Source organism: Somniosus microcephalus, chromosome 5 (assembly GCF_052327205.1).
Source record: "Somniosus microcephalus isolate GS21.2 chromosome 5, FLI_Smic_1.0, whole genome shotgun sequence".
In the NCBI taxonomy this organism is placed as follows: domain Eukaryota; kingdom Metazoa; phylum Chordata; class Chondrichthyes; order Squaliformes; family Somniosidae; genus Somniosus; species Somniosus microcephalus.
In genome coordinates, this window is record NC_140991.1 from 54,748,185 (window position 1) to 54,772,426 (window position 24,242).

At 47.4% G+C, this 24,242-nt stretch overlaps 1 protein-coding gene across 4 annotated transcripts in view; it reads right to left on the reverse strand.

Moving 5' to 3' along the window:
• LOC147117041 (cAMP-responsive element modulator-like) overlaps window positions 1-24,242 on the reverse strand; it is a 288,959-nt gene that overhangs the window by 169,823 nt on the left and 94,894 nt on the right. For all 4 annotated transcript variants that reach the window (XM_085987622.1, XM_085987618.1, XM_085987619.1 and 1 more), the window contains one exon: window positions 7,891-7,991. In XM_085987622.1, the coding sequence (XP_085843748.1) occupies window positions 7,891-7,991 (101 nt within the window). The remainder of the gene's footprint in view (window positions 1-7,890; window positions 7,992-24,242) is intronic.

The following is a 24,242-nucleotide window of genomic DNA, read 5'->3' on the forward strand; positions in this document are numbered from 1 at the left end:
TCGTAAGTGACACTTACAGGAAGTGTATGCTATACACAACTTCTAATATATTAGAGATAGACAACGTCAAAGTCTCTAAAGATACCTGTATCCATGATAATATCTGCAACACTTCAGATCTTATCCATAAGATAATTCCATGATCCAAAATTTCTGGCAAATAACACTTATTGCAGTACATTTATTTTCCACACCTCCTATCTGTACTGAACTACTATTTCAGAATTTGATAACTCTACTTTAGCACTCCGAAGTCAGGAGTAACACCGCTAAATTCCTAGAAATACTCCTCTACTCTGCCTGAACAAAACACCTCGGCCTAGAAATTGGGTTTTGGCGCAGCAACGGCTTTAGCGCCGGAAGTTAGTGCCGGAGCTAAGTCGCGCTGGTCGGGCCAAAAATTCAGTACTTCTGCGCCCAAACGGCTGCCGGCGCTGCTGAAAACTGGCGCTATGCGCTGAATTTCGCCGCTATTCCGGCGCTGCGGCGCCCGCTGCGGTGCGGCAGGTTCGGGAAGTGCAGGCCTCCTCCTTCCCTTAAGGAGGACCTGCCTGCACCCGGCCGCGGCCCGCGATAATCTTATTAAAAATGAGCCCGGCACCTCGGACAAGTGCCGGGCTTGCTTCTGTTCCGGGGGGGGGGGGGGGGGGGGGAAGTCCGGGGAGGGAGCTGCGGCCAGGCGGGCGGCGGGAAAGCGGCCGGCCGCCGTGGGGCCTTTAATGCGCCGGCGCAAACTTGTGCAAGGCACCTCTGCCAGAACGTTGCTTGCGGCTGCCACGGGCGAGGCGGCCGCAAGTCAATTTCCCAGTTCGGGCGGGTTACCATGGCAACCGGGACGCTGCGCACACCGATGACGTCATCGGTGCCGGCGCAGCGCTACCGGTCTACCGCGGCGGAAGGGCCCCAGGCAATTTAGGCGCCGGCGCCAATTGCAGCGCTAGGCCCTCTAGCGCCGCAAAATCGGCGCTAAGGGCACTGAATTTCTAGGCCCTCATCTCCAACCTCAGAACAGCATAACATACTACATTAAAGTGTTTTTTTTTCCATTTCTCACACCAACCACATATCCTTATACCCATACATTGTCAATTAATGCCAAATTGGGAACAGTTTTATGCTTCTGACCTATGACAATGAAGAATGGGATTAAGATCGCTTAAATTCTTAGCTGTCAGAGGAGCCTTTCATCCCAGCAGTTTGGTTTGAATATATACCCAGGTCCAGAAAAGAAAGAAAAGCATCTAACCTACTGTGCTAACCAATTCCTTTCTAGAACTAGCTTTACCATTAATTCAAATGCTGACACAGGGAGGTTATTAAGGGTTGTATCAGTCTGGTCTTGTTTTCTATGACACCTTTTGTGATAAAAATAATAACTTCCGGGAAGTTATGTCATCACTTCCTGTGAACTGTGAACTATGAACTGTGCACATACCTCACTTCCTGTCATGTGTCACTTCCTGTTGGACTGGTATAAATACTGGTCTGTTCAGTATTGTAAGAGGCTTCTACCAGAGGCATGGTAAAGACCTCTCTTGTATATAGTGTGTTTATAAGTTACTTAAAGCTTACTTTAAAGTTACTTGATGGTAAGCCTCCTTTTTCTTACATCAATTTAAGTAACTTAGTATTTACACTCACGAATACTAGACCTTCGGACAAACTCGGAATTAAGGATCCAGGGAACCACCCATCATGGAGAAAATCCTTAGACCTATTCGTCTGGACTTGGACCCGAATGCACCAGCAGCTGGCAGGGTATGGAAGCATTGGTACCGTACTTTTGAGAATTTTCTGGATGAATGTGAAGCGGATGCTCCTGCTAGATTGAAGATACTTATCAATTATGTGACCCCAAAAGTGTTCGAAAATGTTGATGAATGGGATAATTACGATGAGGTGATTCGGGCACTTAAGAAACTGTATGCCAAGACCCCAAATGAGGTCTATGCTAGACATCTACTGGCCACAGCCCGACAAGGGCCAGGGGAATCAATTGACGAATTCCTGCAAGAACTTCGCAGGCTCAGCGTAGATTGTAACTTTCAGGCAGCCTCAGCTGAGCTGTACCGCCAAGAAATGATTCGTGATGCTTTCATCTGCGGGATTGCCTCTCCATTTATACGCCAGCGTCTACTAGAAAGTAAAACACTTGAGCTACAAAAAGCTTTTGACCTAGCTTGTTCACTGGATTTGGCAAAGAGAAATGCAGACCTCTATCAGCTGCCCAGATCTCGATCTGCTGCTGTAGCTGCAACCAGACAATTCAAGCGGTCTCAGGTGAACCCTATCATGGGGGAATCTAATTCTGATAATTCTGATGAAGAAGAGGAGGACGACCCCACTTTAGCAGCCTCTTGGCAATCTAGGAAGGAATGCTTCTTTTGTGGAGATGCTTTTCACCCTAGGAAAACCTGCACTGCTCGCAATGCAATCTGCAGTTATTGCGGGAAAAAAGGACACTTTGCTAAAGTTTGCCTATCAAGGGCCTCTACGAGGGCCAATCCAGCTAAGGCCTACCGAACTGCCCCAATTAGGGCCTATCAAGATGCTCCAGCTAGGACCTATCAAGCTTCCTCTCGAGCTCTCTCCCGAAGAAGCACACCGAGAGTTTTAGCCACTCTCTGTGCAACGACACCAATTACAGCTGCTTGCCCACAGAACCTGTCTCATGCTGCCACAAAAATTTCAATTAAAGGGCATACCTTAGATGCCTTAATTGACTCAGGAAGTACTGATAGTTTCATTAAGGAACAGATTGTTGCGAAATTGAAACTACATGTCTTCCCATCGGACCAGGCAATTGCGATGGCCCAGTCATCACTTAATACCAGAATCTCCGGCTTTTGTGTTGTTGATATGACACTTCATGGTCGTATGTATCCCTCCACCCGACTTTCGGTGCTCAAGGACTTATGTAGTGATCTCCTCTTAGGACTGGACTTCCAAAAACAGCATAAGAAACTCACCATTGAGTTTGGTGGATCCAAACCCAGACTTACTATTTCTAATATACCGTCTAAATTACCATTTTGTGCATTATCAGCAGCTTCACTTGATGAACCCTCATTATTTGCCAGTATTCCGCCTCAATGCCAACCGATAATAACGAAATCGCGGCGCTTTAATCAGGAAGACCAATCTTTTATTGCGGCTGAAATCTCTCGACTTCTAGCAGAGGATATCATTGAACCATGTTCGTCGCCCTCGCGGGCTCAAGTCGTCATTGTCAAGAACCCTCTAAAACCTCACAAACAGCGACTATGCATCGATTATTCGCAAACCATCAATCAATATACCGACTTGGACGCCTACCCATTGCCACGCATTGATGATATGGTTAATAAACTGGCCGAATACAAAGTGTTCTCAACTTACGATTTAAAAAGTGCCTATCATCAGTTACCCTTGAAGGTCTCAGATAAGCAGTACACAGCCTTTGAGGCTAATGGACGGCTGTACCAATTTCGGCGCCTCCCATTCGGGGTTACTAATGGAGTGGCTGTCTTTCAACGGGCAATGGATGGCCTGGTAAAGCAGGAAAACCTAAGGGACACTTTTCCCTATCTTGATAACATTACCATTGCAGGTCACGATCAACAGGAACACGACTCCAACCTCCAAAAATTTTGGGATGCCCTCCATCGCCGTAATTTGACCCTGAATGAATCCAAATCTGTTGAGTCGCAACCGACCATCAACATCCTTGGCTACTGCGTAGGCAATGGTATCATTAAGCCAGACCCAGAAAGACTTCGCCCGCTCCAAGAGCTCCCGTCACCTAAGAATCCGGCTTCTTTACGTCGGGCTCTCAGTCTGTTTGCATACTACGCTAAATGGATTCCTCATTTTTCGGACAAAATCCAACCCTTGCTGCATGCTAGATCATTTCCACTGGGAACAGCGGCTGTTGCAGCCTTTAACCTTCTCAAAAAACAGTTGGAGAAAGCGGCTCTTCACTCCATTGATGAGAATCTCCCTTTCGTGGTTGAATGTGATGCCTCGGAGGTGGCGATCTCGGCTACTCTGAATCAGGAAGGTCGTCCTGTAGCATTTATGTCCAGGACCTTACAAGGTGCCGAGCTACATTATCCTCCGGTTGAGAAAGAAGCCACAGCCATCATAGAGGCAGTACGGAAGTGGAACCATTTTCTAGCTCGCCAGCACTTTACATTGATCACGGACCAACGATCAGTCGCCTTCATGCTCGATAATCGAAAACGAACCAAAATTAAGAATAATAAAATACAACTTTGGAGGATGGAACTGGCCTCTTTTGGTTATACCATTCTCTATCGGCCTGGCAAGGAGAATGTGGCCCCGGACACCCTCACACGGGCATTCTGCTCCACTATGTCATCCTCTACTCTCATGGATGTCCACAATGGATTGTGCCATCCTGGCGTTACGCGCATGCTACATTTCGTACGATCACGGAATCTCCCTTTTTCCACTGGAGATGTAAAGAAAATATGCTCAGAATGCCGGCTTTGTGCGGAATTAAAACCTCAGTTCTTCCGCCCCTCAGATGGTATACTCATACATGCAACCCAACCGATGCAACGACTTAGCATCGATTTTAAGGGCCCAGTGCCCTCTTCAACTCGGAACACATATTTGCTCGCCATGATCGACGAATATTCACGTTTTCCGTTTGCCTTCCCCTGCTCCAATATGCTGGCGTCCACAGTAATCTGCTGCCTTGAGCAGGTATTTTCTCTCTGTGGCATGCCGGCTTATATTCACTCAGATCGGGGTCCATCCTTTATGTCAAGGGAACTCAAGGACTACCTCTCAGAACGGGGAATTGCTACAAGCAAAACAACACCATACCATCCCATCGGAAATGGGCAGGTAGAGAGGTATAACGGTATCATCTGGAATTCCGTACGTCTCGCTTTAAGATCTCGGGGCCTACCAGACCAGCAATGGGAAACAGTGCTTCCGGATGCATTGCACTCTATACGGTCCCGGCTTTCTACAGCCACAAATACTACACCTCATGAGCGGTTCTTTGGATTCCAGCATCGCTCATCTCATGGGACATCACTCCCGTCATGGCTAACTACTCCTGGACCTGTATTACTCCGAAGATACGTTCGGACGTCTAAAAATGACCCTCTTGCAGACGAGGTCGAACTAACCGATGCCAACCCCACCTATGCAAACATACGATATTCCGACGGCCGAGAATCTACCGTATCATTACGGGATCTGGCTCCCTGCCCACCAGGACCTAGTGGGACATAGGGTGATGGCATTTCACCAGGAAACTCTTGGGACCTATCGGGTACCCCTCTCCAGGATCCTGATCGGACACCAACTAGCTTGGTGCCGGTAGAACCCCGTGCTCAAGGTTGCGACCCTCCCAGTACCACGCATGAAAGTACTGGTCTGCCACAGACCAGCTCTGCACCTCCCTCTGAACAGAGGCAGTCTGACTTTGAACCTATTGGGGCTCGTACTCGAAGCCATGATCTCCCCGACCCTTCACAGGGCAATCCAGGCCACACGGACTCTGGCCAATGGCCAACCGCATGTAAGCGGACCAGCGACCCTCTACGACGGGAATCCAAACGGGTGCGACTCTTCCTTGTTCGGCGGCTGCGGACCAAAAGGTAGACCACAGCCTCCTAAACCTGCAGGAGGGAAGAATGTGATAAAAATAATAACTTCCGGGAAGTTATGTCATCACTTCCTGTGAACTGTGAACTATGAACTGTGTACATACCTCACTTCCTGTCATGTGTCACTTCCTGTTGGACTGGTATAAATACTGGTCTGTTCAGTATTGTAAGAGGCTTCTACCAGAGGCATGGTAAAGACCTCTCTTGTATATAGTGTGTTTATAAGTTACTTAAAGCTTACTTTAAAGTTACTTGATGGTAAGCCTCCTTTTTCTTACATCACCTTTGGCTTTTTCTTAAAAATAAAATGCTATCTGAAGATTTCAAGTCAGGGTCCTGACAGTCGGGCTACGTCATTTTATTTTTATGTATTGGAACAAATATCTTCTTATTGTTCACATGCGAAGCATTATACCTCTTCATTCATGTTGAATCATTATATGCACACATCTACATTAGGAAGCTGTCTAAGATTTATGTCCAGAGCTAGTCATGGGAATGCAGAAGCATTGATCCATAGAGAAACAAACAATGAGAAAATCAAAGAGGAAGCAGTAAGAAATTTAATTTCTTACTCAAGTGATACAACACCATGGAACGATTACTATTGTGAATTATGTAATATTAAAACTCTCTTCAAAATGCAATTCCCATTCTTTCTTTTTCAAATTGCAGCTAAATGTTTTGCTGTAACCCATGAGTCATACCATACAATTTGAAGATGCCAGTGGACTACGAGGTTAGCAATCGCCTGCAATGGCTTCTCTTCCCGCTCCGTTACCTCTGGAGTCCCCCAAGGATCTATTCTTGGCCCCCTCCTATTTTTCATCTGCATCACCCGAGCTCAATGGCTTACATTGGCTCCCGGATGGGTCCGGCAACACCTCGATTTTAAAGTTCTCATCCTTGCTTTCAAATCCCTCCATGGCCTCGTCCTTCCCCATCTTGGTAACCTCCTCCAGCCCTACAACCCTCCGAGATCTCTGCACGCCTCCAGTTCTGGCCTTGTGCTCATCCCCAATTTTAATCGCTCCACCATTGGCAGCTGTGCCTATAACTGCCTGGGCCCGAAGCTCTGGAATTCCTTCCCCAAACTTCTCCACCTCTCTATCCTCCTTTAAGATGCTCCTTAAAACCTACCTCTTTGACTAAGCTTTTGGTCACCTGTCCTAATATCTCCTTGCCTTCTCCAGTTCTGATGAAGGGTCCCAGGCCCGAAACGTTAACTGTTTTTCTCTCTCCACGGATGCTGCCTGGCCTGCTAAGTATTTCCAGCATTTTCTGTTGTTATCTCATGTGGCTCTGTGTCAAATCTTGTTTGATAACGCTCCAGTGAAACACCTTGGGACATTTTACTATGTTAAGGGCGCTATATAAATACAGATGGTTGTTGTTGTCCAAGTCAACAATCCAGTAATAGGTACAGATAACCATCCCTCAAGGAAATATATAAGCTGACCATATGGCTTCCAGTTTTACATTTGCTCAGTTTTTCCAAAAATTAGGAGGCGAAAAACTTTTGTTAAGCATCTGTCAAGCAACAAAACTGCAATACAACTGCGCCCTCGGTTTACTCAGCGCAAGGCAAGTTTAATTCTTTGAAATAGAAGTGATTGCTTAATGTCCAAATATGCTTTCTCAAAATGAAGAGAAATTTTAGGTCAGTTACAGAAGAAATTAAACTAATAGTTTTGTCTTGATCCAACATATAACTAATATGCTCTGCCCAGGTGGGCAGAGGAAACGCTTCAAGGACACCCTCAAAGCCTCCTTGAAAAAGTGTAACATCCCCACCGACACCTGGGAATCCCTGGCCCAAGACCGCACAAAGTGGAGGAGAAGCATCCAGGAAGGCGCCGAACGCCTCGAGTCTCTTCGCCGGGAGCAAGCAGAAGCCAAGCGCAGGCAGTGCAAGGAGTGCACGTCAACCCAAGCACCCCACCCACCCGTCCCCTCAACCACTATCTGCCCCACCTGTGACAGAGACTGTAGGTCCCGCATTGGATTCATCAGTCACCTGCAAACTCATTTTTAATGTAGAAGCAAGTCATCCTCGGTTCCGAGGGACTGCCTAAGAAGGAGAAGATTTACATTCTACAACTTACAGTTCAAAACATAAGATGATCTGATCCAGCCAGAGGCCATCATTTACATAGTGCAGGACGAAGATATGTAATGTGTGGCAGAAACCCACAAATAAAGAAGCAATGAGATTTTAAATAGTTTATAATTCAGGTTATTTCTCGAGTTCTTAAAATCATACCTGTAGGAAGGTCGTCTAGACAGGATTTCTCTCCGTTTTTGAGAGTCAGTCACAACCTCAGCGGAATCTCCAGACTCGTCTGTTTCTGCTATAGTAGCTACCTATAAATAAAAGTATGCAACACATTAAAAGTAATTGGTAAAAATAAATTTTTGAATGGTTGTTAAAAACAGCCAAAATACAGTGGAAACCTCATTATTTTAAAACCTGGTTAATTGAAAAAAGACTCCTGGTACACCCGGTTCCAGGCAGTCGTTAAATTCTGCTCAGCAAAGAAGGCCAAACCTGAATAAAGTGATTCTGTAAGACAATCTGTTTATCTTGATGCCTTTATATTTGTAAAAACAAAGTTTAACAATGTAGAAAATTGACTGTACATCATAGTAATACATACATCAAAACTGTATTTTTCCAAGGACGACACCAGGGTTCTCTGCATAAAATACACAATGTACATAGGCCAAGGGAGCCAAACTGATTTTTATGTTTATTAGTTCCTGTCTAAACCAGAAACAAATTTGTTGCTTCAATTAAGGTGAGTTCAGGCAGAAATTATTCAAATTAATCTAAGCTGCAACAGACTTGGAGTACTGTGCACAGTTCTGGTCTCTATATTATAAAAAGAATATAGAGGCACTGGAGAAAGTGCAAAAAAGATTTACAAGGATGATAACAGAACTGAGAATATATACTTATTATGAAAGGCTGAACAGGCTGGGGCTCTTTTCTCGAGAAAAGAGAAGCATGAGGGGTTACCTGATTGAGGTCTTTAAGATTATGAAAGAGTTTGATAGGATAGACGTAGAGAAGACGTTTCCACTTGTGGGGGAGACCAAAACTAGGGGCCATAAATAGAAGATAGTCACCAATAAATGCAACAGGGAATTCAGGAGAAACGTTCAAAACAGCCAAAGAGTGGTAAGAATGCAGAACTTGTTTACCACAAGGGAGTGGTTGAGGGGAATAGCATTGATGCATTTTAAGGGGAAGCTCGATAAGCACGAGGGAGAAAGAAATAGAAGAGTATGCTGATCGGGTTAGATGAAGAGGGTTAGGATGCTTGTGTGGAGCATAAACCAGTTGGGATGAATGGCCTGTTTCTGTGCTGTAGATTCTAGTTATAGCAACAACTTACACTTACATAGTGCCATCAACATAGAAAAAAAATCCCACATCTCTTCACAGAGACAGAGACAATCAGTTACAAATTGATGCCAAGCCAAAGAAGATGATATGAGGAGCGGTGACCAAAAGCTTGATCAAGAGGTAGGTTCCAAGAAGGGTCTAAAAAAAAGAGAAGGATATGATGAGGCAGAAGGTTTAAGAAGGGAATTCCAGAGCAATGTGCCAGGGCAACTTAAAGCACAGCTGCCAATGGTGGGGCGAAGGAAAGAACTTGCACAAGAGGGCAGAGGTTGGAGGAAGTTAGATAGGGAGAGGCGAGGCCACCAAGGGATTTAAAGTCAAGAATGAGAATAGGTCAGGGAGGACAGGGCTGGTGGGATCTTGGTGCAGGATTGGATGCAGGCAACAGGCCTTTGGATGAACTGAACTTTACAGACAGTGGAAGGTGAGAGGCTGGCCTGGGAAGCAAAATGCCAGAGATTGAAAGTGTAATAGTTAAAAATTTCCCTGTTCAAAAAGGGAGATATGATCAAATTTAGCATATACCAATATAGAAGTTTTACTCCTAATTTAAAAAAAACTTGCATTTATATAGTATGTTTCACAACCTCAGGATGTTCTAAAGCATTTTACAGCCAATTAAGTAATTTTGAACTGTAGTTACTGTTGTAATGTAGAAAACGCAGCAGACAATTTGTGCACAGCAAGGTCCCACAAACAGCAATGTGATAATGACCAGATAATCTATTTTTGAGGTGTTGGTTGAGAGATAAATATTGGCCAGGACACCACCAGGGAGAACTCCCCTTTTCTTCTTCGAAACAGTGCTATGGCATCTTTTAAGCCCACCTGAGGGCAGGTGGGGCCTCAGTATCACGCTTACAAGTCATAAAAAAGCTTCTATGTCAAAATCAGATTGTTCTTCTATACATGCTCTTCAGAAACCATAAATCTACTGTGAATGTTGAGGGCTGTTTGGTGCCTGATACACGCAGCTTGTGATAAAGCGACCTAAAAGTGCTATGAGCAATTGATAGCCTGCGCATGTTTTGCGTCGTTAAAGCCCCAGAAAATCTGCAAATTAGAGCTATAGGTGGCCCAGTACCTGCCTGTGTTGGATCAGTAGCTGGCCCTGCAAGAGCAAACACCATGGATGTTGATGCAGTGCCTGTAGAGAAAAATTGGTAGTTATTTGAACAGAGCAGCTGGGTGTTGTGAATGAGGCGTCATATATGCCCGCTCCCCGTTAAGAATGCTAGCAGGAAAGGTTGCCTCAAAATCCATTTTATGTTCAGGACTCCATTTTGTGGTCAAAAGAACAATGGGCTGCCTTTAAAGAGGAGATGGCTCAGGTACAGTCGAGGTACATTCCCATAAGAAAGAAAGGTAGGACAACTAAAACGAGCTCCCTGGATGACGAAACAGATAGAGAGAATAAGATGAAGCAGAAAAAGGGGGAGTATGATAGATGTCAGGTTGAGAATACAAGAGAGAATCAGGCTGAATATAGAAAGTTCAGAGGGGAAGTGAAAAATAAAATAAGAGGGACAAAGAGAGTATGAGAACAGATTGGCAGCTAACATAAAAGGGAGTTCAAAAGTCTTGTATAAGCATATAAAATAATAAATGGGTAGTAAGAGGGGTGGGGGTGATTAGGGACCAAAAAGGAGACCTACACATTGAGGCAGAGGGCATGGCTGAGGTGCTAAATGAGTACATTGCATCTGTCTTCACCAAGGAAGATGCTGCCAAAGACACAGTAAAAGAGTAGGTAGTGGAGTTACTGGATGAGATAAAAATTGATAGAGGAGGCACGAGAAAGTCTGTCTGAACTTAAAGTTGGTAAGTCACCAGGACCAGATGGGATGCATCCTAGGATGCTGAGGGAGGTTAAGGAGGAAATTGCAGAGGTACTCGCCATAATCTTCCAATCCTCCTTAGATACAGGGGTGGTGCTGGAGGACTGGAGAATTGCAAATGTTACACCCTTGTTCAAAAAAGGATGCAAGGATAAACCAGCAACTACAGGCCAGTCAGCTTAACCTCAGTAGTGGGGAAGCTTTTGGAAACGATAATCCAGAACAAAGTTAACAGTCACTCGGACAAGTATAAATCGAGCGGGAGGCTGAGAGCGTAGACCGGAGCAGCGGCGGCAGCAAGGAGGCAGAGTATAAATCGAGCGTGAGGACATGAGAGCGTGTAGATCGGAGCAGCGAGGAGACAGAGGATAAACCAAGCACGAGGACCTGAGAGAGTGCAGACTGGAGAAGCGGCGGCAGCGAGGAGGCGGAGTACCTCCAGTGAAAACAACAAAAGCAACAATTGCAAAACAGCTAAAGTGATGTCACAACCAGGGAAGGAGCTGATTGATGAGTAGCTGCTAAGTGTTTGTATTTTTAAGTTTTATATTTATTCTTGCTAAGTTAGTTAATAGTCTGTTAAATAGAGGCATGGCAGGGCAGTCCCGTGGAATGCACATCCTGTGCCATGTGGGAAATCCAGGACGCTTCCAGTGTCCTGGGCAACCACGTGTGCAGAAAGTGTCATCAGCTGGAGTTGCTCGAGCTCCGGGTGTCGGAGCTTGTGCGGCAGCTGGCATCACTGCGGTGCTAGCGCGAGGCCGAGAGCTTCATGGATAGCCTTTGTGATTTTAACCCTTTTCCCACATGAAGCATGCCTGCTCTGAAACACGACAGTGAAACCTGGCGGGAGCACAATTGGAGTGCTGACTATTAGCTGCAGCTCCACCATTAAATAGGATATTTGATCAGCGATCATTTGCAGGTGGCAGGACTTTGTTGCCTCAGATCTGGGGGAACTTTTAGAAGGCATAACCACAGCTGTGGAGGTTTGGAGCCTGACACCCATCTCCAGTGTGACCTCCTGGGAAACCCCTTTCGCCACCTTCACGGAGCGCTTCCTCAACTGAGGCATATACCAGAAGTATGGGAGCCATTTATTTCCTTCCCTTCCGGGTATCAGATGAGGATGAAGACCAGCCGCGGCACCAGCAGAACCATGAACAGCAGCAGCACCAACAGCAGGAGCGCCAAGCTGCTGCTCACCCACCTGAAGATGCACAGGCCAGAAGGGGCCAGCGCATGGAAGCCCGTCGGCACAGGAGATACCCCCCAAAACAGGGTCGACAGACACAGGGTCAGCTACCTCAACATGTCGGAGCAGCAGTGCCAAAAGCAGCTCTGACTTCGCGAGAGGTTGTGGGTGACATCTGCGCAATGCTGCAACAAGACCTGGAGCTCAGAGGACCAGGTGAATACCCCTTACCAGTGGCTGTCAAAGTCACCACCGCACTCAACTTTTTTGCCTCTGGCTCATTCCAGGGATCAGCAGCAGAAATCAGCGGCATCTCCCAAGCGGCCGCGCACACTTGCATCACGCAGGTAACCGATGTCCTCTGCCATTGCGCACAATCACATCCATTTCACCAAGGATCAAGCAAGTGTCACGGTGCGTGCGGTTGGATTAGCTAAGCTGGCAGGCTTTCCAAGGGTGCAGGGCATCGTTGACTGCACACGTGGCCCTTAAGGCACCCCATCACAATCCAGGTATTTTTGTCAACCGCAAGGGCTTCCACTCACTTAACGTTCAGCTGGTGTGAGACCACAAGAAGGAAATTTTGCATGTTTGTGCCAAGTACCCTGGCAGTTGCCATGACTCATTCATACTGCGCCAGTCAAGTGTGCCTCCGCTATTCAGTCCGCCAGACCAACTTAACGGATAGCTACTTGGAGACAAGGGCTATCCCCTGAAAACGTGGCTAATGATGCCGTTGAGGAGCCCATCCAACGAAGCTGAGGAGAGCTACAACTCCAACCACATTTCCACCAGATACATAATCAAGCAAACCATCGGTTTGCTGAAGATGCACTTCAGATGCCTGGATAGATCAGGTGGAGCCCTGCAATACTCAGCAACCAGGGTCTCCAGAATCGTCGTGGTTTGCTGTGCACTTCACAACATGGCACAGCGTCGTGGCTTGCAGATTCCCGGGGACCAAGTGGCTCCTCACATATCCTCCTCAGATGATGAGGAGGAGAGCGAAAACGAACATCTTACAGAGGCCCATCAACCAGCGGCAGCAGTACACGAGAACATTGCTGCCCGGGATGCAAGGAACGCACTCATCTTGGCCAGATTTGCTTAGCCTAGCCAATCAAGCACTTTTGCCTCGCAGCTTCTTACCAGAGCTTCGACAATGGCCAAGAACCAGCAGATTCCTAACAATTTGACCACCATACTACAATTGCAAGTAATCCTAAGCCCTCAATGTGGAAATCCCATTAGCAAAATGACACACGCCACAACTGCAGCAGTAGCCATCACATTTTTTATTTACAGTAACCATCTGATGGCTTTTTAACATTAAACATCAAATTTCACCCAAGTGACTACCCTTGTGGCTATTTGTGCAGTATCTTTCTCTTAAGCATGCTCCTACGTGGTGCTTCCCCTGTGGCTTCAGCAGATGTGGAGGCCCCTTGCTCACTTTCTTGCTGCTCCGGTCTCGACACCTTTGGCAGGCGTCCTCTGGGGTTGTGAACCTGTGAGGGCTCGTCAACAGTCTGCTGCTCCTGCGGCTGTGCAGGGGTTGAGACACCGATCTCAGTTGGGTGGGGACTCAGACAGAGGGCTCTGCAGTGGCATGGAAGTGTGAGCGCTTGGAGAGGAGCCCCCACTTCCTTGATGTCTGCCACCAACTTCCCTCTCATGGGTCAGGTCCCTCTCAGCAATTGCATGTGGCTTGAGAGCACCTTGCTGCGCATCAGGGTGGCCATGGGGACCCGGATCTGCACTGGCAGTCCTACTCAGAAGGACTTCCATGAAGGTCTGGTTTCTCTGTTCAATAGAAGACCATCGCTCCTCCAGAGATGTCATTCTATTCAGAACACTCTGACGACTTATCACCTCCATGGAGGTTGCCATCCATTCCATGGTGATGCGTTCATGTGCCAATGACTCCACAAAGGCTCTGCTCATGTTCGCAATGGACTCCTCCATTCGCTCCACACTCGCAGTGACCCTGGAGACAAAACCTGCCAGAGACTCCTGCATCTGTTCCTGGAGTTCCAGCACCGCTGATCTTATGGATGGACCCAGAGGCAGAGGGTCGACATGCAGCTGAGCTGAGCTGGCAGAGTCCTGCGCCCTCCGACTAGGACTCTCCACTGCTGTCTCTGTCTCCATAATCTTGTGAGCTGTGATACTATCTCGCGAAGGTACCACCGAGGTATGAGTATCTGCACTGGTGCTGGGTGCACTGAATTCCGCTGACACTGCGCCCTCAGAGGTTGCAGCTTCCTCTGAGGAGTCTGGATGCTCAGGCTCTTCCTCCTGGCTAGTGGGGACGTTGCTTGCGATGGTCCGGTGGGGGAGTAAAGGAAAGAGTCAGAGATGTGATGCCAAGGTTACATGCACGTTGCATATTGCAGATGATCATAAGTCCATCTGTTAGAGCTTCAGAATCATTATCAGCGACTCATGCAATGTCAATGAGATGGAAAACTATTCTGTCACGAGCTTGCTGTGATGCACCCTTCTGTCCGTCCCCCCACTTGCGCATCGTCTTCCACGCCCACGATTTCCAGGACCGCATCCTCCCAGGGGGTGAGCTGGGCTATGGAGGGTGGCCCTCCTCCTGTCCTCGCTCTTTCCCTCTTATTGTGTGCTCTCTTTTCCTACAATGAGGGAGACAAGTGGAGTTTGAGTGAGAATGAAGGAGTGAGTGTAGAGAATCCATAGCATAGATGCTTAGAAGGAGACAAAGATGAAGTGAGGTGGCAAGACCAAGGGCCCTCCCTGTGTGTTGTAAGTTGTTTTCATAGCATCACAGTGATAGGGAGTGTGAGGGCTGCATAGTCGAATAGTTAGGTGAATGTGACCATAGAGAGAGAGGGAATGGGTAAGGGTGCATGGATGTCAGTGTCAAGTGGGATGTGGAGGAAGAGATTGCTAAAGCCGAGTGCTGGTGAGGAGAGGCAATGGGGATCAGATTGAGGGTGATAGGAAAGTCATACTCACTTTTCCAGTGCGCAGAAGGTCATGAAACCTCTTCCTGCACTGAAGCCAGGTTCTGCCGGTTATCGACAAAGAGTTGACCTCCTGGGCCACCTGGATCCACACAGTCTTGGTCTGCTGGGGAGGCTTCTTCCTCCCCGAAGAAGGGAAGAGCACCTCTTTATGAGCTCTTGCTCCCTCCACGAAAGCTTGCAGGGCAACTTCATCAAACCTGGGAGCAGACCTAGGTCTCTCGCTGGTCATTCTGCCTCCAGGTGCCTCTAACATGAAAAGGCCAAAAGGTTGGCAGTCTGCAGAAGAAGCAAGGCTTGTTGCAGACCTTAAATATAGCAGCAATGATGACGTAATCGGAGGCGGGTTTCAGACTGAAAAAACTAATTGGGCCATGGGTTCCCACACGCTGGAACTCAATTGCCCACTTAAGTTAAAATCGCATCAGTCTCCCACATCGATTTAGAATCGGGCAGCTAACACGAAAAGCGGATTACATGACCCCAGCCCGCCTCAGTGACAAAATCTAGCCCATAGAGTACAAAACCAAGGAAGTTATGAACCACCTTTATAAAACACTGGTTCGGCCTCAACTGGAGTACTGTGTCCAATTCTGGGCACCACACTTGAGAAAGGATGTGAAGGCCTTAAAGAGGGTGTAGAAAAGATTTACGAGAATTATTCCAGGGATGAGGGGCTTCAGTTATGTGGATAGGCTGGAGAAGCTGGGGTTGTTCTCTTTAGAGCAGAGAAGGTTGAGAAGAGATTTGATAGAGGTATTCAAAATCATGAGGGGTCTAGACAGAGTAGAGAGAGAAACTATTCCCATTGGCGGTAGGGTTGAGAACCAGAGGACACAGATTCAAGGTGATTGGCAGAAGAACCAAAGGCAACATGAGGAAAACATTTTTACGCAGCGAGTGGTCAGGATCTGGAATGCACTGCCTGAAAGGGTGGTGGAGGCAGACTAAATCGTGGCTTTCGAAAGTGAATTGGATATGTATCGGAGGGGAAAGGGCAGGGGAGTGGGACTAGCTGAAGTGCTCTTTCAGGAAAACAGACATGGGCTCCTTCTGTGCTGTAACCATTCTATGATTCTGTGACAGATTTTTCAGAATCTGTTGAAGCAGATAGCTAGAGAATGTCCTAAGAAATCGCCACGGCTCATTTTCCAAGGCTGTAATTGTCATCATATAAAATAGCCTTGTGTAATTACAATCTTCTAATCGATACAACTATCTGTTTGATGACAATTGAGGGGGTGGGGATTTCAACCCCCCAAAATGGGTGGGTTTGGGTTGGGTGGGATGTAAAAATGTTAACAATCTGAAACCCAACCCCAACCTGCCCACTTCCGGTTTTAAAGGAGGTGGGACAGGGGGCGGATAACCAATCCACACGGAGGCGGCGGGTTGGTCATTTAAATATTATAATGAGTCTGCGTGCCTCAGAATTAACCAACTTAAATTTAACCCTGGCCAGCTGGGCTTCCTCAGCCTCGGGAAACCCTGCAGCTAAAGGGAGGCGAGAACTGCTAGATTCAGCAGGTAAGTGCATTGCCACTTACCTGTTGGATCAAGTTTACCTGCTTCATCCACCCCCCCACGATCGGCCACCCCCCCAGCCCTCCTGATCTCTCCACTGTGCCCCCCCCACCGCTCCAGACCCTGATCTTCCCCTGACCGCCGATCTCCCCTTTAGCCTCCAATCTTCCCCGCAATGCCCCCATGCACGCCCCATCACTGGCCTTTCCAATCCCTCCTCTGCTTGTGGCCTGGTGCCGAAAGCCTACCCGCCTGACAGCCAGCCAGCCTCTCAATCTGGCTGCTGCGGCCAGGAAATGGAGTCAAAAAGTGGTAATCAGGTCCTGCCGTTAAATTTGGCAGGGCCCGAAGGAAATCCATTCTTCCAGGTTTCCCGACCGCAAAATTGCCCCCCTCCGCTCCCTCCCCGCCTCCAAGATAAAATTGGGGCCTGTAAGTTTTCCCTTTCTGTACAAGTCAGTCAGTCAACTTTTGCTGGAAGAAGCACTTCGAAGATCTCCTTAACCGCCACTCTGTCTTCGACGCGAGTGTCCTCAACTCCATCCTGCAGCATGCTATCCACCACCATCTCAGCACAACCCCAGTCCGGCATGAGGTTGAAAAGGCCATCCAACAACTGAAGAACAACAAGGCCTCAGGAGCAGATGCAATCCCTGCCGAGGCACTAAAGCATGGTGGAGAAGCACTACTGGCGCGAATTCATGAACTCATTTATCTTATCTGGAAGGAGGAAAGCATGCCAGGGGATCTCAGAGATGCCGTAATTGTGACCATCTTCAAGAAAGGTGACAAGTCCGATTGTGGTAATTACAGAGGAGTTTCCCTGCTGTCTGCCACAGGGAAAGTCATCGCAAGAATCCTCATCAATCGCCTTCTCCCAGTGGCCGAAGAGCTCCACCCAGAGTCGCAATGTGGATTCCACCCACTAAGGGGTACAATGGGCATGATCTTCACCGCACGTCAATTACAAGAGAAATGCAGGGAACAGCACCAACTAGTGAATGGCCTTCTTTGATCTCACAAAGGCCTTCGACACCGTCAACCGCGAGGGATTATGGAGTGTCCTCCTCAAATTCGGCTGCCCTCAAAAGTTTGTCACCATCGTCCGCCTGCTTCATGACGACATGCAAGCCATGATCCTGACCACCACAGACCCAATTCATGTACGAACTGGGGTCAAACAAGGCTGTGTCATTGCACCAACGCTCTTCTCGATCTTCCTTGCTGCAATGCTCCATCTCACCTTCAGTAAGCTCCCCACTGGAGTGGAGCTAATTTACAGAACAAACGGGAAACTGTTCAACCTCCGTCGCCTCCAGTCCAGATCCAAGGTCGTCCCATCCTCTGTCGTCGAATTACAGTTGGCAGACGACACTTGCGTCTGCGCTCACTCGGAGATCGAACTCCAAACCATCAACACCTACACCGAAGCGTACGAGAGCATGGGCCTTGCACTAATCATCCCTAAGACAAAGGTCCTCTACCACCCTGCCCCCGCCACACAGTACTGCCCCTCGATTATCAAAATCCACAACAAGGCCTTGGACAACGTGGACCACTTTCCATACCTCGGGAGCCGACTGTCAACAAGGGCAGATGTCGACGACAAAGTCCAACACCGCCTTCAATGTGCCAGTGCAGCCTTCGGTCGCCTGAGGCAGAGAGTGTTTGAAGACCAGGACCTCAAACCCAGCACTAAGCTCATGGTCTACAGAGCAGCAGTGATACCCGCCCTGCTGTATGCCTCAGAGACATGGACCATGTACAGCAGGCACCTCAAAGCACTGGAGAGGTACCACCAACGGTGACTCCGCAAGATCCTGCAAATCCATTGGCAGGATAGGCGCAATAACGTCCGTGTTCTTGCTCAGGCCAACATCCCCAGCATTGATAGAGAGCGGGGCTATAAAAGGCTCCAGAGACCAGGTAAGGCTTACTAATCTCCGAACTCGGAACTCAAAGGGAAGGAGAGGTAAAAAAATAATCAAAGTGTGACGACACCAGAAAGCAGGTAAGTGATTGGTTGGTGAGTATTTCTCTCTTTTTAAACTTAAACTCTGTGGTTTATAGTTTCTAAGGTGTGATATTCATCATCTAAAATCGGGGCAGAGGGTATTTAAAAATATTAATAAATTTAATTAATTACATAGAATGGGAGAGCAGATGATGTGTTGCTGCTGCAATATGTGGGAGATGGTGGACACCATTGATGCTCACGGTGATCACATTTGCAGTAAGTGCTGGCTGCTCGAGGAATTCCGGCTCCGTGTTGATGAACTGGAATCCGAGCTTCAAACACTGAGACACATCAGGGAGGGGGAGAGTTACCTGGACTTTGTGTATCAGGAGGTAGTCACACCAAGTAGATTAATTAATTCAGATGTAGTCCGTGGCCAGGGACAGGATGGTGTGACTAGAAGTGAGGTAGGGTTGGAGGAGCAGCAGCCCTTGCACTTGTTCAACAGGTTTGAGGCTCTTACTCCCTGTGAGGATGGGAACAGGGACTGCGGGGAGGATGAGCAACCTGGCCACAGCACCGTGGAGCAGGGGGCCATTCAAGTGGGGGGGAGTTAAAAGAAATGTTGCAGTGGTAGGGGATAGTATCGTTAGGGGGATAGATTGGGTTCTTTGCAGCCGAGAGCGAGAGTCCTGAAGGCTGTGTTGCCTGCCCGGTGCCAGGGTTAAGGACATCTCCTGTGGGCTGGAGAAACTTGGAGTGGGAGGGGGAGGATCCAGTTGTCGTGGTCCATGTTGGTACCAACAACATAGATAGGACAAGGAAGGAGGTTCTGCTGAGAGAGTTTGAGCAGCTAGGGGCCAAATTACTTCACTTGGCCAGTGCTGGGACTAGAATCCTGGCGAATCGAATAACTAGGGCTGTAGAGAGGGCTTTAAACAATTAGTGGGGGGGAGGTTTTAAGAGAGCGAAAAATAAAAATGACAGAGGAGATGGCAATAGAGCAAGGTAGCAGTGGGGGAATTAAAAACCAGAGCGTGTCAGGAAGGGACAGAATGTATAATGATGTAGTAAAAGGGGTAAAAGCAGGAATAAATTGTCAGAAAACATATTTGAAAGTTCTTTATCTGAATGCACGCAGCATTCGTAACAAAATAGACGAGTTGACGATACAAATAACTACACATGGGTATGATCTGGTGGCCATTACGGAAACATGGCTGCAAGGTGATCATGACTGGGAACTAAACATACAAGGGTATTTGACAATTAGGAAGGACAAACAGGAAGGAAAGGGAGGTGGGGTTGCTATGTTAATCAAGGATGGAATCACTGCAATAGTCAGAAATGATATTGGGTCAAAGGATCAGGATAGTGAAACAGTTTGGGTGGAGATAAGGAATAATAAGGGGAAAGTCACTAGTGGGCGTAGTCTATAGGACTCCTAACAGTTGCCACTCTGTTGATCGGAGTATAAATCAGGAAATAGTTGGGGCTTGTAATAAGGGAACAGCTATAATCATGGGGGATTTTAACTTTCATATTGACTGGACTAATCAAATTGGGCATGGCAGCCTTGAGGAAGAGTTCATAGAGTGTATTAGGGACGGGTTCCTTGAGCAGTATGTAACTGAACCAACCAGGGGGCAGGCAATCTTAGATCTGGTCCGGTGTAATGAGACAGGATTAATAAAAAATGTCCTAGTAAAGGATCCCCTTGGAATGAGTGACCATAATATGGTTGAATTCCAAATTCAGTTTGAGGGTGAGAGAGTTGGATCTCAAACCAGCGTACTGAGCTTAAATAAAGGAGACTATGAAGGTCTGAGAGTAGAATTGACTAAAGTGGACTGGGAAAACAGATTAAAGTGTAAGACGGTACAAGAGCAGTGGTCTACATTCAAGGAGATATTTCACATCTTTCAAGATAAATATATTCCACTGAGGAAAAAGGGGAGTAAAAGAAAAGACAGCCATCCGTGACTTAGTAAAGTAATAAAGGATAGTATTCGACTGAAAACAAGGGCATATAAATTAGCCAAATCTAGTAGGAGGATAGAAAATTGGGAAGCATTTAAACGCCAGCAAACAATAACTAAAAGATGAATTAAGAAAGGGAAGATAGATTATGAAAGTAAACAGCAAAAAATATAAAAACAGATAGCAAGAGTTTCTACAACTATATAAAAAGAAAAAGGGTGGCTAAAGTGAACGTTGGTCCCTTAGAGGATGGGACCGGGAAACTAGTGGTGGGGAACATGGAGATGGCAAAGATGCTGAACAAATATTTTGTATCAGTCTTTACAGTAGAGGACACTAAAAATATCCCAACACTGGACAAACAGGGGGCAATGGGGGGGGGCGGGGAAAGAGGAGCTAAACACGATTAAAATCACTAAGGAGATGGTACTCAGTAAAATAATGGGACTTAAGGCGGATAAATCCCCCGGACCTGATGGCCTACATCCTAGGGTCTTGAGAGAAGTGGCGGTAGGGATTGTGGATGCATTGGTGATCATTTTCCAGAACTCCCTGGACTCAGGAAAGGTTCCGGCAGATTGGAAAACTGCTAATGTAACACCCTTATTTAAGAAAGGAAGTAGACAAAAAGCTGGAAACTATAGACCAGTTAGCCTAACATCTGTAGTTGGCAAAATGTTGGAGTCCATTATTAAGGAAACAGTAACAGAGCATTTGGATAAACATAATTTAATAGGACAGAGTCAGCATGGTTTTACGAAGGGGAAGTCATGTTTGACAAATTTGCTCGAATTCTTTGAGGATATAACATACAGGGTGGATAAAGGGGAACCAGTGGATGTAGTGTATTTGGACTTCCAAAAGGCATTTGACAAGGTTCCACACAAAAGATTACTGATCAAGATAAAAAATCACGGGATTGGGGGTAATATACTGGCATGGGTGGAAGATTGGCTATCTAACAGAAAACAAAGAGTTGGGATAAATGGTTCGTTCTCGGGCTGGCAATCAGTAACTAGTGGTGTTCCGCAGGGGTCAGTGCTGGGACCCCAACTCTTTACAATCTATATTAACAATTTGGAGGAAGGGACCTGCAAAAGGACATAGACAGGCTAAGTGAGTGGGCAGAGATTTGGCAGATGCAATATAATGTTGGAAAGTGTGAGGTTATGCACTTTGGCAGAAAAAATCAAAGAGCAAGTTATTATAGAAACATAGAAGATAGGAGCAGGAGTAGGCCATTCGGCCCTTCGAGCCTGCTCCGCCATTCAATGAGATCATGGCTGATCATCCAAATTCAGTACCCTGTCCCTGCCTTCTCCCCATATCCCTTGATCCCTTTAGCCTCAAGAAATATATCCAACTCTTTCTTGAATATATTTAATGAACTGGCCTCCACTGTCCTCTGTGGCAGAGAATTCCACAGGTTCACCACTCTCTGGGTGAAGAAATTCCTCCTCATTTCAGTCCTAAATGGCTTACCCCTTATCCTTAGACTATGACCCCTGGTTCTGGACTCCCCGGCCATCAGAAACATCCTTGCTGCATCTAGTCTGTCCAGACCTGACAGAATTTTATAGGTTTCGGTGAGATCCCCTCTCAATCTTCTAAACTCCAGTGAGTATAAGCCGAATTGACACAATCTCTCCTCGTACGTCATTCCTGCCATCCCAGGTATCAGCCTGGTGAATCTTCGCTGCACTCCCTCTATGGCAAGAACGTCCTTCCTCAGGTAAGGTGACCAAAACTGCACACAATACTCAAGGTGCGGTCTCACCAAGGCCCTGTACAACTGCAGCAAGACATCCTTGTTCTTGTACTCGAACCCTCTTGCTACGAAGGCCAACATACCATTTGCCTTCTTAACCGCCTGCTGCACCTGCATGCTTACCTTCAGCGACTGGTGCACAAGAACCTAAATGGAGAGTGATGGGCCTTCAATAACCACAAAACTAGAAGTTATAGACTGAAACAAGTTGGCTTTTAATCACTAAGATCAGAGCTAACATCTCAACACGCCGACTGGTTCACAGGAATGAGTCATACAGATCCTGGGATCTTTATGTAAGAGAAGTCAGGGGCGGAGCCAAGACCTGGAACCTCCCAGGTTAGTCGGGAAAGAGGAAGTGAAACTATACACAGTGGGGGAGGGTAATATACATGAGTGCAAAGCGAATACAGGACCAAGACAAACAGATTTCATTACATTCACCCCTTCTATAGATTTAGTCCATCGGGGTGATGTTTCTTAAAAGTTGGTATAAGTGAGTCTGTCAGGAGGTTTTGCAGTTCTCCGTGATCGGCGCAAAGCCGGTTGGGGTGCCTCTAGGGGAGTGGATTCTGGTTCCTCCGCTGTCCGGGCCTCCGCAGTGTCTTCCAGGTTATCTGCAGTGTCCTCCAGGTTAAAGTTGGGTATTGATACCTCTGGGCGTCCTGTCTCTTTGTAGTGTAGGTCTTCATCGGGTAGTCTCCCATCGTTCTCTCCGCTCCCCAAGGGAGCGAGGTCTTTTACGGAAACCGTGTCCTCTCGCCCGTCAGAGTATTCGATATAGGCGTACTGAGGGTTTGCATGGAGGAGCTGTACCTTTTCCACAAGGGGGTCCGTTTTATGGCCTCTCACGTGCTTCCGCAATAGTACTGTCCCCGGAGACGTCAGCCACGTGGGTAGAGATATGCCCGAGGTGGATTTCCGGGGGAAAACGAACATCTTTTCGTGAGGGGTAGCGTTAGTGGCAGTACATAACAGAGACCTTATGGAGTGGAGCACATCTGGGAGGACTTCCTGCCAGCGGGAGGTTGGAAGGCCTTTTGACTTTAAGGCTAACGTGACAGCCTTCCAAACAGTAGCATTCTCCCTTTCCACTTGCCCATTACCCCGGGGGTTGGAGCTAGTGGTTCTGCTAGTGGCTATCCCCTTTGAGAGCAAGAACTGTCGCAGTTCGTCACTCATGAATGACGTCCCCCTATCGCTGTGTATGTAGTTCGGCATGCCAAACATGCAGAATAGATTACAGAGACACTTGATGACCGTGGCACTGGTCATGTTTGGGCAGGGAATGGCGAAGGGGAAGCGGGAATATTCATCGATGATATTGAGGAAGTATACGTTACGGTCGGCAGAGGGAAGGGGTCCCTTGAAGTCCAGACTTAGGCGCTCGAATGGCCGTGTGGCTTTGATAAGGTGTGCACGGTCACGCCTGTAGAAACGAGGCTTGCATTCCGCACAGATGCGGCAGGCTCTGGTCATTGCCCTGACCACCTCGATGGAGTGGGGCAGATTGCGGGATTTTATAAAATGGTATAGTCGGGTGACCCCTGGGTGACAGAGGTCGTTGTGGAGACCCTGTAATTTGTCCGTATGAATGCTGGCACACATTCCCCGCGATAGGGCGTCTGGGGGTTCATTAAGGGCTCCCGGCCTGTACATAATATCATAGTCGAACGTGGATAGTTCGATCCTCCACCTGAGTATTTTGTCATTCTTGATTTTCCCCCTTTGTTATTAAACATGAAAGCCACCGACCGCTGGTCGGTGAGCAGGGTGAAACGTTTGCCGGCTAGGTAGTGTCTCCAGTGCCGCACTGCCTCCACTATAGCCTGTGCCTCCTTCTCGACAGAAGAGTGCCTGATTTCAGGCCCCTGAAGGGTTCGGGAGAAGAAGGCCACAGGTCTCCCAGCCTGATTGAGGGTCGCAGCTAAGGCAAAGTCTGACGCATCGT